The sequence below is a fragment of the Apteryx mantelli genome, chromosome 3 (genome assembly GCF_036417845.1).
Source record: "Apteryx mantelli isolate bAptMan1 chromosome 3, bAptMan1.hap1, whole genome shotgun sequence".
NCBI lineage: Eukaryota > Metazoa > Chordata > Aves > Apterygiformes > Apterygidae > Apteryx > Apteryx mantelli.
The window spans coordinates 128,467,084-128,486,101 of record NC_089980.1 but is presented as its reverse complement, the minus strand read 5'-3'; the positions used below and the strand labels follow the sequence as shown (position 1 = coordinate 128,486,101).

Genomic DNA, 19,018 nt, shown 5'->3' with positions numbered 1-19,018 from the left:
GAACAGAGAAGTGATATTTTACAGATGAGCATAAAAAGCTTTGCAACTAATTGTAGGTACACAATTAAGATTAAATTTAAAGGTATTTACGCTCTTTTACAAATTTCTGGAAAACAAGTCTTCCTGCTCTTTTAAAATTACATTTACATTCTTTCAGTTTTATTTACTTTTATTTACTTTTCTTTTAACAGTGGAGATGGGAAACTTCCTGTATGTGTTGCAACAGGAGACCCTATCATGGAGTATCGATTCTGGATGTGCAGTGTGTGTAAGCATTGTGTGAAAGCCAAAGAAATAAGCAATTATAATTTCTGTCCTCTGTGCCACAGTCCTGTAGCATAACAGGGAGTAAAGGTTTGCTTATCCTTGTATCTGTTATGTCTCAAAAAAACCAAAAAAAACCCCAAAAAACCAACCCTCTAAAATGTTACTGTTATATTGTTTTAAAATACAGTTCAGGTATGATAGTGTCACAGGTAAGGTTACTATTATTAGAGAAACATTTCAAAAAAGAAATGAGAAACTTTAAGGTTCCATGTATATTAAGAAACGGCTGTGTTAATTGACTCAATTTTTACAGTGGTTTAAGGTAACATGATTTTTTTTTTTAATTGTAAATTGAACCTAGTTTCAAAACCATGCAAATTGAATGCAGGTTTATCTTAGTTTTACTCTGTGAATTTTGAGAAAACCAGTAATTTTCCATGGAATTACAAAAATGAAAAATGGAGCAAATCAATTTTCTGAAGGAAGTAATTCTTGAATTGAAATAATGCACAGTAGCTGTAGTATTATTGTATACATTTTTCTACTACTTGTTTTACTAGAATGATGGTGCTACTTTAGTTGTACTTCACATTTATGCTATTTTCTTTTGCCAAATGTATTTAAAACCATAGTACTAACAAAGGAGTTGCAAACATTTGGAAATCAATGCCTTTGGTAAGCATCTGAATTCTTAAGATTTTTTTTTTCCTGTGGCAATTTGTTTAATCAGCTAAGGAAACCAATATGAACCTTCAGACTGGAGCTGTTAATGGGCTACTTTTTGCAAGTTAATAGCTTGAAGTGAGCAGCTCACATCTGCTAAGCAGATCTCAAGAGCTGTAACTGTCATCCTCGTTATACATCAAGATTGAAAGGGACACGGAGTCTTATTTAGAAGTGAGCTTTTCTATTTTATTGCTAGGTTTTAGCCACTGCTTTGATGGTACAGTATGGAAATGTTGCAGGTCACTTATCCATGGTATGAGTCTTCTCCACAAAGAGTCAGCACTTGGCAGACTGATAACGTTCACAAGCATTAAAATTCACTGTGTATGTTGTTATTTTTTTGAGGAAAAGGTTGTGAGGAGTCTTGTTTCTCCTAGGATTTCTTTTGGAGCAAATAATACATCTTTTAAATATTCTTTTATGGAAAAAGCTTATATATAAAATATACATTATTAAATTTTTTTTCTATTCAGATATTTGAGCTGCTTCTTTTTTTTTTTTGTTAAAATTTAAATTTGAAGGACATACTTCCGGTATGTCATATGAAAGTAGTTGGAGCTGTTGACCTGACATCCTGCAGATCACGTATAGGCATAGCTCAGCTGAAATGCGTGTTTTAACAAGGGGCATAGTATTTATATATTTTGATCACAGTTGTTGTCTGAATTCACATTGAAAACACTTTGGTTCCTTCAGGCCCCCTTAATCTGTACAGGGGCTACTCTGGCCCAGATAAGGATTACAACACGTGCCCTGGCCGCGGGGGTTAGAGAGCGGCGGCGCGCCGCCCTCTGCTGGCCGCAGCGCCGCCGAGGCTGCGGGGGAGGGGCGGCGGGTTAACGGCCGCCGGGCCGGGCGCGCGGAGCCCGCCCCCATGGGGCTCCGCGCTGCGGGCGGCGGCCGCGCCCCTCGTGACGTCGCGCCGCGCTGAGCTGCCGGGGCGCGCGGCTGAGCGCCTTCCATGGAGCGCGAGGCGCCGCGCGGCGCGGCGGAGCTGCTGGCGGCCGCGCACGCGCGGTTCGAGGCGCGGCAGTTCGCGGCGGCCGAGGAGCTCTACGGCCGCTTCATCGCCCAGCGCGCGAGCTCTGCCGCTGGCCACGCCCCCGCGGGGTAGGTGGGGAGGGGGGAAGGCGCCGCGGGGGGGGGAGGGGCGGGGGCGCGCGCTGTAACGGCCGCCCTGAGGGTGCTCTGCTTTTGTCCCCCGCGCAGCGCCGGCCGCGACCTCGCCACGGCCCTCAACAACCGGGGCCAGATCAAGTACTTTCGGGTGGACTTCGCCGCCGCCGTGGAGGACTACACGGCCGCCATCGAGAGCCAGCCCGACTTCGAGGTGCCCTACTACAACAGGGGCCTGGTGCTCTACCGGCTGGGTACGCGCCGCGGGCAGTCACCCCCTCGCCAGGGCCCCCTGGCCCCCGCCCGGGACGGCTCGGCCGGGAGCCTGGCTGACCCGGGGCGGGGCAGGGCAGGGCAGGGCGACCCGGGCTTGTGCCGTGCGAGCCAAGCGGCTCTCCCTGACCTATTGCCACCCGTAGTGGCGCATGAGGGCGGGCTGCTCATGTCTGCCCACCTACCCTGGTGTCGGGTCCTTCTGGACTGTCGGCCATGAAGTGCAAGGAAAAGGAAGGAAGCTTTAATAGGGCTGATTAGTAGCCGTGAGAGCTCTTTTATCCCAAGAGCCACCTGAGGCTTGGAAGTAATTTTGCCATTTTACAGAGGGAGGGACCTGCCTGGCACAGACTCGGAAAAGTAATAAGTGGGGCAGTCAGAGATTTTTCTCAGATCATTATGGGATGTTTTACCTAGAGGTCTGCCCTGCTTAGATATCCCTGTTTGCAGTTATGCTTTTGTGTCATTTGAAATGATATTATTTGATAGGGGAAAGATTCTGTTTAAATTTATTTTTTGGAAAGTTTTCCATGAGACTAAAACTAGCAAATTCAAAATATTACCATTAAACCTAAGATAAAGCATCTCTTAAGTAGGTGCAGTAATAGTGAGCCCAGTCATCTCAATTGCAGTGGGCTGTCGATCAATCATCTCTGGGGAATTTGCTGCCAACGTTTTGAATACGCCATAAGGAAATGACACCTCTGCCCTTTTTGCTGGAGCTAGGCTGTTGCATGGTCAGAATCCAGAAGCTGAGGGGCTAGAGAGGGAGAGCACTTAGAAAGGAGCCTGACCAAGACCATCAGTTGGGAAGCAGCATGCCTGCTTTCTAGGTTTAAGGCAGCCCTGCTATTAGTTAGTTGCCTCTTTCTCTTGGAATAAATTGTCTGAATTCTGCCTTACGTCCCATTTTAAGTGCACTCAGGCTTTTGCTCTTTAGACCTTCAACTCCCATTTGGACCTCTGGAGAAACCAAATATTATAGCGGGTCCTGTAAGTACAGTGGATGCTTTTTGTTAGTGAAAGAATTAGAAGTCATTCGTCAGTTATGGTTTGTGAGATTGAGCAGTTACTGAAAAATAATTCTTTCTCTTTTTTTTTGGGACAGGATGCTTTGATGAGGCCATAAAAGATTTCAGGAAAGTTTTAGAGTTAAACCCTCAGTTTGAAGATGCTGTGTTGAGTCTAAACCAGGCTATTCTTGATAAAGAAGAAAAACAAAAGAGAGCTTATTGAAAATGCAGCTAGTGGTGTAAAAATGTTTTGCTGAATACTTACATGATTTCTGGCATTGATGGATGAAACACAAGATCATTTGCATCTGTTATGCTCTACTGAAGAAACCTCATTCTTGGGTAAATAAGTTAAAAAATGTATTATAATTGCAAAAAAACCTATTTGGGGTATCATCAGCATTGAGGAAAAGCGTAATGGTAGACCTGTCTAAGGCACTGGTCATTCTGTACTGAAGTACTTCATATAAAGCAGTTGGAAGCTCAGTAACAGTTAATAAAGTCTGTGGTCCTCTTACTACAACAGTGTTTCTGTACTCTTTCACAGATTAATAGTCTTTCATGGGAAAAATGTATAAAACAAAATATATAAAACATATAAATACTTGAGTTTGGAGTTTTAGAAAAGTACAGAGTTTTTCTGTATTAAATATTAACAAAAACTTGAGCCCTTTTTAGGCAAAGCCATTGGTACCTGTGCTGTAAGAATTCAGTTCTTCAGAAGTTCATTCACTTCTAAAACTAGTTTTACATTACATAAGTGGGTAGGAACTGAACGTATCTAATGATTTTTTTTGGTAATCCCATTGTAAAAGTATTGGACAGAGCAGAGATTAATAATTGAATGAATAAAATGAATCTCATAATTATCTGTAAAGAGCTTAGGGTAGGGAATGCAGTTGAGCTATTCACAGTTAGGAGTCTTGGCTTTCTCTTTTTATTGAAAAGATCAATTGCACAAAAATATAATATGAAATCTGTCTGATTCAACTGGCGGTGAATACCCAAGTAGTCTTATTTCTTACATAATAGGAGAAACAGTTGCTGAAATCTATAAACAATGGATAAGAAACACCATGGTATTGTTCATGGGAATATAAGTTCTACTGAAAGAAATGCTTTTTGATTGCCTGTGTGAGCATTAGGATATATGTATTTTTTATAAATGATGCTAATGAAAATTCTGCTTCTTATGGTGAGTTTCTTCCAGGATGATCCTGGAGCATACACAAGTGCAGGGTTCACTGAAAATGGTGGAACCCTTTGGGTAAGTCGTGAGCAGAGAATTTAGCCTATGAATTATTTTGCATTTTTGTGAGGTTCCCCAGCAGCCCCACTGAAATTGCGTTGAGCTTTTGGATGAAACACTGCGACAGTTGCAATGAGCAAATTTGGGGCATAGGGCTGAGGAAATCCTGCGTTTTCCTTTCGTGCTCTGTGATACTTCATATGCAATAGTTTTGAAGTTATATACCTGTGATGCGTGTTAGAATGTAACCGTTTACAGTCTGGAAAGCAGCCTCTAATTGCTCGTTAATGAGCGGGTGTTCTGAGGTTCAATTTTGGCCTTCTCTGGATATACTGAGCTTTCTGTCTCCAAGATATATTGATAATTTAAGGATCTACATTTTTCATGCCACCTCAGTCTCAAAAATTGAGACTAGAACTAGATGAACTAGAACTAAACATGTCCCTGACACAGCGTGCCATGAAAATGTGGAGGACGTTCTAAATAGTTGAATCTGAACTGTGAAGTTAAACTCTGAGAGGAAAGCAGGTGGAAAGATTAAAAGGAAAGATCACAGATGTGGCTCTGCATGGAATACTGTTTAAATGATAGCATACAGATAAAAATCAAAAGAAGATTAATATCAAATACATATTTTGGAAAACAAAACAAAACAAGGATTTTAGTAGTAATCCTCATACTTCCCAGCTCATGTCATTTTGTGAATGTTGCTCAGTTCTAACATCCATTGTTGACACAGGAATATTTCACTGAATTGGGAGCAATTTTATAGCAGATTCTCCACAGTATTTCTTTGTCTCTTCTGTAAAAGAATGAATTGTTGTGGTGCATTTTGGCATAATTTGGAATTATTTCAAGGTAGTTTCAGCCAATAAAATTCTTGCACACATTTTCCTCTCTCAGACGCACACATGAGTTACTTGGTTATTTGGTTAGGCTTTCTATCACAACCAAGCCTAATCAGGGTTTTCAGTCTGAAATTATTAAATAGTGCAGTGTGGTGTTCTCAGGACTGTTGAAAGGATATCATAAAACATAATTATTTGATGTCAAAAAACTTAAGGGGGGATGTGTTTAATAACTCTTATCCTGCAAGGTTTACTATTTGTAATCCTTTAAGAATTGAAAGTATAATGGAGAGTTGTAAAATTACATTTATGTAGTGTTTCCCTATGAAACTCGGACAAACTGGTAGTAAAAGGAGCATGAATAATGTACTTTGGACACTTTTGCAATATAGAAGTACTGTGGCTTTTCACTTTCACTAGTCTTTAGAGGTTGTCTCTGCTTGAAAATTATAAACCACTGTAGAGCATCTGGCTCAATTGTGGCTTCCTTCTCTGTTGCTCTAGCGAAGCGTCCACTTGTCATAGTCACAGTGCTGTACCAGAAATCCAGCAGGTGGTTGCTGTTAATGTAAGCTTTTCATCTAGGCCAGAAATGTTGCAGACGTGAATAATTCACAGCCCCTTTCCAAAGGTTTCTTATCTATAAACCTACTCTCCAAAGCACATTGCCACTCTACTTCAAGCAGGCCTTTGCTGGCAGCCTCTTCATTCAGTTTGTTCCTCATAGCTGGGATTATCCAGGCAATGAGTAACAGTGTTCTCATCCAGTGATTTGCTATCTCTAAACTTACAACTTGATTTCCTCAGTACGTTACAGAATTGCTTTTCCCTTCAGTATCTGGAACAACAGTCTCTTTCTAAGATTTTACTTGTTCGGAGAACCTGGCAAAGAGTAACATCATTGTCCTATGTTTTTTCCTAGTACCCCATTTTTCCTTCTGCGGAAACACAGGAGGAGGAGTTGCACCGCTTGTCCATTTTGCAGTGTTGCAGGGCTTTTAAAGAAAGGTAGGAAAATATGACAAAAGTATGGACTAGCAGCCCAAAAGCGGGACAACAGAACAGTGTGAGAAATGTAAAGCATTTCTCATACAACACTATTTGAAATGCAGTGTGGAGAACAAGTGAAAGCTCTGGCACACTGAAGAGGGAAAAGGGCTTGTCAAGTGACAAGAAAACTTTCCCATTCCATATGCTTTTCTCTGTAAATGGACAACAGCAGTAAGTCAGTGTTAAAAAATTAAAAATCCTTTGCTGTTAGAACTGACTGAGGACTGCACTCGGCACTGTCCTATTTAGTAGATAACCTTGGTAAAAACTAAATAAGTAGTGAAAGATACGCTATTCCAACATGTGGGGAATTAACACCTTTGTATCCAGCTTAGCTATACAGGCACTACTGTCCTTGGACTATCAGAAAGGGAAAAGTTCAGAAGGAGGCAAAAAACAATGAGCAAAACTTAAGACTACTAGTGGGAGGATGACATTTTTGTGTATGAAGAGATTATTCTGCAATTTCCTTCTCGTGTTTTCCATTTGGTACTGCCACAGGACATGGTCAGGTCCAGTGGATTCTGGCAATTCCTATATTAATGTCTCTGTTTTCATTATCTGTTTCAATCCTCATCTTAAAGGCAATCCTCTCACTGCAGCAGTTACCTGTAGCTGCTTTGTTCTAGGATCATCTTTTAGTAGAGGCAGATGCTGGGTCTGCAGAACAGATTCAACTTCAGCCTGGTGCTTGCACTCACAATGAAAGGGCTGGTTGCTGAGAGAAGTTTGCTGTGGGGTCAGGTCAAGGGGGAGGCCCACCGAGTAGCGTGTTGTGGTCATTTGGGTTGATCTGTAATCTGTGTCTGAAGCTCAGCTGTTTCCAAGGTTTTCCTTGTAGGATCCCTGTCCATGAGCAGGGATTGGATGCAGTTTACAGCTTCTGGCCACCAGATTTTTCATCATTCATGTCTTTGTGTTGCACAATAAACGTGGCCTGTCAAGTGCACCTGATAGACAACTTCATCTCCCAGGAAGGAAAAGCTTTTTTTTTCCCTGCCATAGACAAACACTGCAACAGTAGCATTCAAGTCAGGTTCCCTGTATTCACTGTATTCCTGTGAAGAAGGGTGATCCAAAGTTCAGTGATTTTCAAGCTTGTATGCAGACTTCTGTGTGCCTGTTATTTTATATATAACTTGTCTCTCACATCTCCATAACGCCTTTTCTCTACATTGGTTGAATAATAGTCTATCGCAACCATAATGGCATGACCAAGTAGTTTCTGAGGGCCAAATCTAAGAAAGACTTTAAGCCCATAGGCCTGAACTGGAATCTAGGACGTGAGTTAGATGCTGAAGCTCCATCTGCAATGCCTCAGAAGAGGGAATAATCTAAGAATAGCCTTCAGATGCTGAGCAATATGCCATGCCAGTAGCATGGCAGAATCACAGGGTGGGAAGGAGATGCCCTCAAAGCTAAACAATGAGTGCCTAAGTAAGTCTAACATGCTAGTGTAACTGAGTGTAAAAGAATTGTTTTGCCAAGAAGAGCAACCAAACTAGGAGCAGGCAACCAAGGATGTGAAATTTCTGTGGCTGGTCTGTAGGAATGCTAGAAATTGAAATGCTATGGAAATCAGGGAGAGAAAAGTCTCACCACATACCTGGTGTTGGGTGGAGAGGTATAGAACACTGCTGAACTCGTTTCTGGCTTGCCAGTACGAAATTGAAAGATATGGGGTGTTCCATGTGCAGCAGAACCCTTAATCTCTGCAAGACCCCAGGGTGAGTGAACCTTAGTGATGCAACACCAGGCCTGATGCTCATCTGTGTGGAACTATAGGCAGTGCCCTATGAGCACTGGGAGAAGAGGGACGAGCATATAGTTATCATTATTTAGCCTTCATAGCAGTTTGAAAACAGTAAATCAATAACTAACAAAAAAACAATTTGTAGATTGCTTTTTGGAATAATAGAAAGTGATGAGTTTGTTACTGTTAACACTAAAAATGGGGAGTGTGTCATCTTGGGAAATGTTGAGGAAGCAGCAGGCTTGCTTGACACTTCAGTGTTAGCTCCAGCCAGTAGAGTGCACTGCTCATACAGCAGAGAAAAAGGCGTCTCCCAGGCTGCCGCTGAGGGGAGTTTCTTGGGATCCTCAGTACCATCTGTTTCACTTTTATGTGGCTTAGTCCTTCAGTAGATATAGCTTTAAGACTATGTTTATTCAGGCATTCACAGGCATGACTGCAGCTTTTGGGAGGCCAGGTATATGCAATCAGCATATGCAATCTAGTCAGCCTGTGAAGATACAAGCTCTACAAGCTGTACCCATCTGAGATTCTGGGCCCATGTGCGTTATTAGTTTGAATTGACATCTGTGCAAGTTCTCCATCCTCACTGATATTGAATGGCTATTCAATATGCTATGCTATGCTGCAGTCACACCTTCAGTTACAGTGTAGGCACGTTCTGAGAATGGTCTGCAGCTGGAAGTGTGTCTAGTTTGTCCTTGATCTGTAGAAAAATAACCTTTTAAATTTTTATTCTCTTTTAAAAAATTCGGTGGGCACAGAAAATAAAATGCCAGGCAAGTTGTTCTTTTTACCGATTTTAGAACATCTAAGCCTCTTCCAATTTGTAGTTAGCCTTTTCCATACATGGGCAGCTTGGAAGAAAGCAAGAGACGAATAGGTTTCCAAGAAGCTCAGGTCAGTGCTAGATGCAATTTTGTAACCAAAAGTCTGTATTAATGAGGAAAAAAGAGTATGCCATTGTGTTGTATGTGGAAGAGGCCCTGAGTAGGAGATTGCTTGACTCTTCAGAGCCAATATTAGTATAGATGATAGGCTAGCAAGGAGATGTTCTGCAGTTACATGTCTTCATATGTGCTTTTATTTGACTTTTTAGATTTGCACTTTATATTCAGTTGAGAGGACTGGCAATCACCTTATGAAGTATTGAAAGAAACAGCCATGATCGGGGTTGGGATAATTCTAGTGGTCAACAAGTCCAAATTTTGACAGCTGGAAGAGAAAGGAAATGTTATTTTGCAGCCTTGGGTTGTTTTCTGGTAAGTTTTCCATTGTAGCCCCTTCACAGAGGCAACAGGTTAGAACATTTACTAATCTTGTCAGCTGACCCTAGCCCTTTTCAGTGCTGTAGTGCTGTCTCGAGTACCACAGTCTGATCTCTTCACTTCAAGCAAGATAGTTCTGGTAGTCACTGAAAGAGGTAACATCTGTGTCCAGTTGCACTATTTAGAAAGTAGCCAGCACAGCAGAGCTTTCAGGTGCTGTTGAAGACATACACAGTGAAATGAGGAGTGAGGCTGGAGCACACAGCTCTATAGCTCTGGTCCTCCAAAGACAGATGAAACACTAACAGTTTGGGGGATTTAGACCCTTCAGAAGAATTTGTAATATGGCAGTGATGTGTGCCTTAATTTTTGTTTTTAATATTCTGCATATATTTTTCTTTCAATTGAGTGGTGTTAACTGCTGGGCGCAGTTTGCTCCAGTCCAGTGGAAAACCTGTTGAAATAACAGCTGATTCCAAAACTGCCTGCTACAGCCCAACTCCAACATGTCCCACTCCCCTGCTGACATTTTCTCCAGAGCCATGCCACCTGTGTTTGGCCTGGCAGGTAGCTCTCCTTGTTTCCTCTCTTGTGGCCTCAAGCTTACACCAGGAAACCCCAAGCCCTGCCTGTTCCCTTGTTCGTGCCTCTGACTCCAAATGCTTTTGAAAAGGCAGCAGACCCCAGATAGAGGACAGTGTCCCAGAACCAATTGTTCTAAGCCCTTGAATGACAAGGCCAAATATTGCTTGTGTCGCAAAGCATGGTTAGCTCTCTAGGTTAATATACAAGGCCGGGGTTCTTACCAACTTTAGTTTACATCCTTCATCTTAGATCTGGATCAACAATCCAGACCGGTCCAGCAAGTACGTAGCCCTGGAGACTGACTGAATGGTGACCTGGAAAGGCTGAAAATGACACACAGTGCATTTGGGTAGTTTTTCAAGGATACAGATATTCTACACTTTAAGTGTTAATGTATTAAAGTACCAGCTAAGAGTAATGTTACAAAGCCCATGTTCAAGGTGTTTCAGATGCCCAAAACCAGGGTTCCTAAACACCTTAAAAACATCAGGCCAGGCGTGTTTTGCAATGATTCTTTCTCTGCTAAACACCTACCCCTCCTCTCCTTGCTTGAGCTGCATTGTCCTCTGCAGAGGCTGCCATGTAATATGTTGGTAGGAGAGCAGACTGCCAGCGAGCAGTGCACATACACCTGAGAATGAGACAAAATACCAGTTGGTCCATATACAATCTCTTCTTGCAGAGCATTGCTTTGTCTTTTGTCTGCCTTTTGCAGAAGTTACAACTGACTAGATTTAAGCTTGTCTGAACACTTGCATGTGGCACCTTCTAGCTGAACTTGCCTTGCATTTCAAATTTGGTGTCAAAGAAGCCCTCAGGCAGTTTGGTAACTGAGAGGCTGAGACAAGAGAAGTTAAAACCTCATGAGCTGCAGTGAGGCTACATATCAAAGCTAGACAGCAACTCAATCTGGTGCTAGATGCAGCTGCCCACTTAGGAAGCAGCATGTGCCAGAATTGCATCATGTTCATTTCTAGCAAGTTCATATGTTGAACTCCTTATGAAGGGCCAAGTCAAAAAATGATGTGGTTACTTTAGTTGCCCAGGCGGGGGAATTGCCGTGGCTCGTATCAGTACATGTGCTGGAGTGCACTCAGTTGGGATGCAGAAGGCACAAAGAAGTCTCAGCTGACTGTCCTTGGTTTTATTTTCTTGTCTTAGACCTGTTAGAGGAAGACATAACTTCAAAAGCATAAGGGCAAACCCGCATGCCTTTGCTTCCTTGCCCACTGGGCAGGCATCTGAGGAGATGGTTGACTGCCTGGGATAGATGGGAGACAGCTAAGCTGAATTTCATGTGGATGCTGTGGTACATTAGTTGACTTTTTTGTGCTAGACATTTTAAGTTGAAGTGCTATGAATCTGACCCTATAAAAAGTCAGAAGCACCATATAAAAATCATTTACATAACAAACTCTTTTGTTTACTCCAGTCAGTCCAATCTTAAATCACTGAAACTGTGACTGTGTGAAGAGAACTAAATTAAAGCTGCACACCAGTCAGGCTACTTAGGCTGTCCGCTGTATAGGTCTTAAGTCTGTGAGGTGCTTAAATTGGCTATTTTTTAAGCAATTTGCTCAGAAAATGGTCTTAACTGATATTTCTGTAAAGAGAAGTTCACAGAGTAGGGTCCATGAATGCTAGGTCATCCTTTCTCTTAATCTTACCTGTTCCAATGGATGTGTCAGGGGCCTTACTGCTAGCCTTTTAAAATGAGAAGGATTTTTCACTCTGCTGCTAACAGTTACTGGACAGAATTCCACAACAAACTCATTGCTGTTAATCTCACACCTATTTGAGAGAACAGATTAGCAGATCGAGAAGAAATCACAGTTTCTCCAGTGCACAAGTTGGTCATTCAATAACTACTTGCCCATCCACAGTGATATTCCATCTTGGGGTGCTGTTGAAGTCTAGAGACCCAGTCACCCAGCAATTATCCAGGTATAATTCTGCTTCAGGGCTTTCATCTTTCAGCTCAACCTCAAGAAACACAGGCTCCAAGGATTGTCTGAGTATTGCCATGTTTGGTTCATAGAATTCCATGAAAGATCCATCTTGAGAAAACATCAGGGGATTTTGCTGTTTTTAATTTTATTTAAATTAAAACATATTTGGAAATTTTGTGATTTTCTTAGCAGGAAACTTACCTTTTGACACCCTTGAAACTGCATTCAGGGCTTGTCTTATCCTTCTGTATACTGCAGATAAGAAAATGTTTGTGAGGTTCTTTAGTGGGAAGCAGGCCAAGTCTTAAAAGAGGGAGCTTACAATGAAAGAGTCACACAGGTTTCAAAATGGAGGAAGAGGATTGCCCACCTGCAATATTTGATCTTGGCACCACCGTACCAGAGCCAAAGGGAGGTGACGGGTGTGTGGATGGATCACTGACGAAGGCACCTAGCATCAGTGTCTCTTTTGCTCGGTAGTAGCACAAGACTGTTAATCTGTAACAGGAAAAGGGGTAATTTTTATGTTAATTTTCCATCAGCTGTAGCAAACCAAGTGTTTTCAGTGAGCAGAGACAGACAATCTCCTACCTGTAGTCTGTATCTCTTGTGATTGTTGGCAGGCTCTGTTCTGGGAGAGTCTCTTTCTCATAAGAGATTTCATTTTCATAAATAATGTGATCACCTTCAAACTGTGTGTATGAGAAACTTATTAAAAACTGAATATTCTCAGGAGATGGGGCAGGGGAGCAAAAAAGAAAATGTGGGAGAAACAGAGGCTTCCTGCAGATGTATTTGCTCTTGCCACGGCCTTACCCTTACTGAAGTGCCACAGGTAGTGACATGGAACTTGAAGAAGGCATGTCCTTCATTATATTCTTTAGGCTTGCAAGAGCTGTCCCTTAGTTTAGTTTTACTCATATCAGTAGCAGGAACTGTCTTCATTTGGGCAGATATCATTATAGTTCCATCTGGGTGGCATACTGAGAAAATCAGAGAGTTGGTTATAAGCTCAAGGAAAGTATCACCGATCTTTTTACTGATCGGTCACTTGTACAGCTTACCTACAAATGCTGAAGAATTAAAATTGCAGCTAATGGAGAATATCTGTAAGGTCTCCAAAGTTCTCACTTTCCTTAGGGCAACATCAAACCTTGCTTTGATTTTCTGAAAGGATACTTCCTGTGAAGGAAGTGAGGGAAGAGGTCTCCTGTCAAAGCATGTTATTGATCTGTATGTACAAAATTCATCTCTTCAGCTTGTGTTACTTTAAATGCTAACAAGTCACAAAAGTTAAGTCAGTGTGAAGACTAAAGCCTGATGCAAAATGGAGGCAGAAGTTTTCTGGTATGAATTAATTGGTCATTGTCACAGAGAGAAAAGTTTTGGCTTGTTGTTGTAGAATAGTTCAGATATTTATTACAGCATCAGTTTTCCCTGCCATGTTTTAACATTTCTAAGAAGAAGGTTCCTTTAAAAGAGCTTCTTTCATAAAGGCTATATTGAAATATTTTTTCTGGCTCAGTACAGATGGGACATTTTGTCTCAGCATACTAAAAATACTGAGGAGTTTGTTTTTGAGGACTTGGTGCATGCCTTTTAGAGACAACTTAGCACTGCAGATTATATAATACATGGCATTTCCAGAAGGGTACATGTCTGATACCTCTTGTCCTACCTGCACTCACACAGAGTCATTCCTTTTTGAGGTTTTCTGATACATGTAATACAGCACTACAAACTGTGACTCTGGGATAGTGTATAAGCAAATAATCCTGTACACTTCAAAGAAGGCAGTATGATACAGTTTATGTACCTCATAGATAACTCCTATAGCAAACAAAGGTATTTGCAAGATCAGGTGGGTAGAATTGGTAGCTGCAAAATACCCATTTGTAAGTGCAGTGTGCCGGTTCAGAAGTTTGTTGCCAATATATAGGTTCCAGTACTGGTGCAGGCCTGAAGTAGGAATGGCTAGATACAGGTTTTCTTTATCACAGTAACCAACTGCTTCTGGTAGTTCTGTGGAAAGAAGGTGAGATGAAGAGTAAGCAATGAATGAGGGTTTGAGCGATGTTGTCTGGCTAGGTAACAGATTTCTATCATGGGTAAATTTTGCTTTGGCACTGCAGCAGAGTTGTTATGTGCATACTGGCATCATCTGTAGTCTTTTGGCTGTGTTGTGGATGTAACAGTTCACAGTTGGAGGCATCAGAATCCTCATGGTTTAGCAATGGTCTGCCAGCTTGCTTCCAGGAATACTCCCTGTTTCAGTAAGACAAGCTGAACTATGTATGTAAATATATTTTTGGTCAGCCTTCTTTGGGTTGAACCCAGAGCTGTTTTGAAGATAAAATAGGACAGTGAGGAGACGCTGTAACCCTCATGGCATCCAAAAATCTAAGAAGTTTGAGAAAATACCAGCCATAGCTCCTGACTGTTTCACCTGCTAAGTACAACTTTTAGTAGATGACTGTCTTCTTAGAGAAATGCTGTCTTTGGAGTTAAAGACATTTATTTAAGCCACTTGAGCTTGCCCTGGACACAGAGGCAGAATTGCATTTGAGGACAAGCTGAAACTTACAGCAATGTCTGAATGTTTTGCCAGTAGATGTATGTTCAAGTTATTAGGCATCTTGTTTGCTGAGTTTGCTAGCCAGATCCTTTTACACATTAGCTTTTATTGCTCTCAGTGTCTCGAGGGCAGACTATATTGCCAGTATGCAAGAGAGCTGCCATCAGAAAAGCAGCAAGTTGGCTATGTTGCCAATAATGAACTATTGAAGGGTGGGGTTTTCCCAAAAGCTCTCATCCTTAGCCTAGCTCTATTCTCACTGAATTCAATGAAAAACTGATCAGTGCTGTTAAAGCAAGCCAGGTAATATCAGAGGAAAGCTTACCGATATCAGCAATTACACATTCCATCTCTGCTGAATGATAGTAGAGAGTCATCTCTGGACCCACACGTATAGTATAGTTGAGAAGGAGGGTATATTTTGTTTCATTTTTATTCACGTACTGAAAGAGAGAGAGACGTGAAAGGCTGTAGTAGCAATGGCTTCCAGCACAGACAGGAATGTATATCCTGAGCAGCACTAAGTAATTATTACAACACCCTCCTCTCCCCAGCAAATAGCTCAGTCTCCAAAAACATCGTTTCAGTTGGCCTAAAGCTATTCAGAAATCTGGACTGAATTCAACAGCTATTTTGGCCAAACATAAATGTGGAGAACGTAGTGCCTGTTCAGAAAATGGAGACAGAAGTGAAAACAGTGGTATTTCCTCTATACCCCAGTGGTGAAAGAGCTTGTTGAGGGAGATCGGGGTCCAAATCCATATTCTTCTTTACTCAGAGCATGGGTCTGAACCCAGGAGAAGGAGTAACCAGTAGGGCAAAAGGTATGAGGAGACGCTATGAGAGATCTCTCTCAACATCTTCATTTACTTAAGTAAAAGTGCCCCAAAACAAAACCTACTGTTCAACCTGAAAGAAGTATTTAACTTTGAAAATTTTTTGGGTTGCTTTGACCCTTGGTGCATTTTAACTGTGGTTTGACTGCAGCCTGAAAATTATTTGCACAAGTCCTGATCCTGCGTGTTCACAATGTTGTTCCTTACAACAGAAAATAGCATCTCAGCTCTGTGTGATTTGGTCCAGGCAGTCGTAGAGGACATGCAGTCAAGTATCCTCCCACTAAAATTAGAGGTTAGATTCCCTCCCTGCTTTTATACTATTTACAAATATTTAGAGTACAAATGGTCTGAAGTTTAAGAAAACTACATTTAGAATAGCCTGAGTCTGCCTGTACCTGCTTGCACTGGGCATGGCCTATGCCAGTGTTCAAATGGCTCTGCATAAACATAGATTCAGGAATAACTGGATGTTGGTAACTGCTGTTTGCAGGATTGCAATAACTGATGATTATTTTTCCAAGGCACTCCTGTTTCAAGGGACAGCGTTTAATAGAGATTTGACAAACCTCTTCCTGCTGGGCGTTGCACTTGAAAATTAGCCATGCTGACAGACACCAAAGGAAGTCATATTTCATATCATCTAGTCACACTTGGTGTTGCACTTCTCCCAGAGACCTAGGGAGAGCAAGGTGGGGACATACAAACCTCTAATCTTAATTCAGATGAGCTCAGACTCATTGACAGCTCTATAATTGTAGAACAGTTGTTGGTTAATAAAAGCCAGAGACATATTCTGAAAAGGGACTGCCCTACCACTTCCACTCACCCGCTAAAGTAACCTGCTGTATCTTACCTCCTTTAGAACATGTGGATCATCAAAAGGGACTTCCAAGATAAATCCTTTTGTTGTATTAGAAAAAGGAGTTTCATAAATCTTATACCCCTGGTGCTGTACTTGTCTTAGGGTAAATGGCACATTTCCTATTGCGATTGCCACCAGAGAGACATCAGGAAGAAAGTGTCCAAATGCTACATTAAATATCCTTTCCTCTGGCAGAGTATCTGTAGGGAGAGAACATCAAATTACTGCTGATGTGGATCAAGTAACGAAGACAGTTGGGGTGGCCTCGCATTCAAATTCCAGGAAACTTAGCCAACAGCCATCTCTTTAATGGCTCTGATTAATGAGTGTTTGTGTTCTAGTCAGATCTGAGATACTCTGAGTACATGAGAATTGCTTCAAGCTGTAGGAGATTAACAATAAATACGTACAACTCTACAGGAAGTGGGTTCAGTAACTTTCTAGAGGTGTGCTATGATGTGCAGTGACTTTCCTTTAATGAAATCTAGAAGCTAGTTCAGCCACATAAATATAGAAAAACTATCATCATGTAACCTAAGAGGCTCACTTTTTTCTTTCTGTGTCAGTTATCCAGATAACTCCAGAGATGACTAGTGTCTTAATGCATTAGAAAATATTGTAAAACACCATTACTGCACCGCTGGTTGGCGAGGTGATTTCATTATGCTCCCAGAGTAATGAATAAAAGTCTGAGGAGAAGATGGCATCAGTGGACACTGTCCTCAGGTAGTTCGTCTCCCTAGTGTGATAATTACACAATGCAAGATCTTTATTTTAGATCCCAGCGCTCAATAGAAAAATTTGTCAGTTAAAGTGACAGAAATGCTCATGGTCTTATCAGCAACTCATAATTTTCATTTTATCCCATAAAGAGGGGTGATAGATAGAACATTCATTAAGGCTGACAGGATTGTTTTGGTTTATCAGACCTTGGATCTTGACTTTGGCTAGAGAATTGGAAATGCAAATTGAGAACATTCTGGTGAATCTGAGTGTGTGGCAGAAGTCAAATTGAATAATGTGTAACTCAGCAAAAACAAGACACTGGTAAAAGTCAATGAGAAGAATGACTTACTGTTGATAACAGTTGGTATTTGTGGCATAAAAGGTGTAACGATGGGTTTGATGACAGTATACTTAGTGGTTTGCCAATCTGCATCTGTCCATGTGTGCTCCAAGAACAAGTCAATACTGTAAATGACTCCATACACACCACCATATACAGAGCTCTAAGGAGGTAAAATTTGTGAATAAGCCTTAATACTCAATAGTTCAATGGAATAATGACTGAATATGATTAAAAATCTTACGCTAGAAAGAGAAAATAGCATGCTGGGACAGTTTGGAATGGATTTTGCTAGGTGAGAAGCTTGTTTGGACTGCTTGACTGGCCCATGTTTGGCTCAGATAGTCCCAAGGTTCTCGGTAAGGAGACATCAGGGAAGCATTGCTCATTAACTTTAGGAAGCAAACAATATTTTGCCTTTTTTTTTGGGGGGGGGGGGTGCAATCACTTGGCTATGAGTCTTGCCTCTCATTTTATCCTGATTCACTCTGAAAATTTGTCGGTACTTCAGACAGTTCTTCAGACTCACTCTGTCTTGTGTTACTTTGCACCATGGTAATACACATAGTAATGTACGTGTCCATTGATAGGCCAAAAAGTGAACTTCTGAAGGGGACAAATCAAAGTCACACCAACTTCATCTTTAGAAAGAGTCATGTGAAAATATTGCCAGCTCCTTTCTGCTGAACATTTCTTTGGACGCTGCCTCTGTACTAGTAAACTATAGAATGCCAGAGCCTGTTTTCTGGCTCTAAGTTACATCCATACTATTAAAGCTTTTCAAGTGTCCAAAGCAGGACAGCTGCAGCCAAACTACATACTGGGAGTAAATCCTGTCCCATGCTAAATCATGCCACCTGCATGGAAATTATCTGGGAAATTGCCCGCTGACCCAGGCCAGAAGTATGCCAGGGGCCATTTTCATAGTGTAACAAAGTAGATGATTGAACTCCAGTGCCCAGAAACCCTGGCATTCTTAATTTATTAGTGTAGGCATTACTTTAGTTTACAGATTATCCAGAAAACACAACCTCTTGCTTCTATTGTGTTTTCTAATCAGAGATACTTAATTTCTAAGTCAGTGCCTCCAGAACACAGAGAAGGAGCATCTAGGTCTTCAGGTATTTCTTGTATCTAAGAAGTTTAAGCAACAATCACTGTCTGGATCATGATTTGGAAACCTCTTCCATGGTGCATCCTATCAACTGTGTTAGTGTGTGACAGGTTCATACTAACCTTTAGTTTGCCTCCTTCTGCTCCAATAGGGATAGTTATTCCAATGTGTGTCTTGTTGTGCTCCAGTAAGTAGTTCTTCTCCTCAGGGTTTACTATGACTCGGCCATTTACTCCCATTGAAATGTTTTTAGACAGAAAGGTGGATTCTTGAAGCACTAATGTGGGGATAATACTTGGCACAGTCCATGTTAGCGTAGTATCAGTGAAGCTGGTACCATCTGTTGAGTTGGATAGACAGTCCCAGAAGGCCAGGCAATTGGAGTTGCCAGTGAGTCTTCATTCTGCAACAGTTGTCTTTCCCTGACTCCCTTTTATCAGGGTGCCATTTACAGCTAATGAAACA

General features: G+C 41.5%; 2 protein-coding genes across 2 annotated transcripts in view; both read left to right on the top strand.

Moving 5' to 3' along the window:
• The window catches only part of WDR35 (WD repeat domain 35), a 44,503-nt gene extending 43,038 nt beyond the window's left edge, over positions 1-1,465 (top strand). Inside the window, exon 27 of the mRNA XM_013955089.2 lies at positions 192-1,465. Coding sequence (XP_013810543.1) covers positions 192-342 — 151 coding nt within the window. The 3' untranslated portion in view covers positions 343-1,465. The remainder of the gene's footprint in view (positions 1-191) is intronic.
• A 447-nt stretch (positions 1,466-1,912) lies between these two features.
• On the top strand, positions 1,913-3,918 carry TTC32 (tetratricopeptide repeat domain 32). The gene is made up of 3 exons (XM_067294327.1): positions 1,913-2,103; positions 2,203-2,363; positions 3,491-3,918. Exons 1-3 carry the CDS (start codon positions 1,955-1,957, stop codon positions 3,616-3,618), a joined length of 438 nt encoding a protein of 145 aa, XP_067150428.1. The 5' UTR covers positions 1,913-1,954; the 3' UTR covers positions 3,619-3,918.
• Positions 3,919-19,018: the final 15,100 nt, after the last annotated feature.

Coding starts and splice junctions, on each gene's coding strand:
- TTC32 (XM_067294327.1), top strand. CDS start 1,955: ATGGAGCGCGAGGCGCCGCGCGGCGCGGCGGAGCTGCTGGCGGCCGCG. Junction 2,104..2,202: donor GCTGGCCACGCCCCCGCGGG/GTAGGTGGGGAG, acceptor TCCCCCGCGCAG/CGCCGGCCGCGACCTCGCCA. Junction 2,364..3,490: donor CCTGGTGCTCTACCGGCTGG/GTACGCGCCGCG, acceptor TTTTTGGGACAG/GATGCTTTGATGAGGCCATA.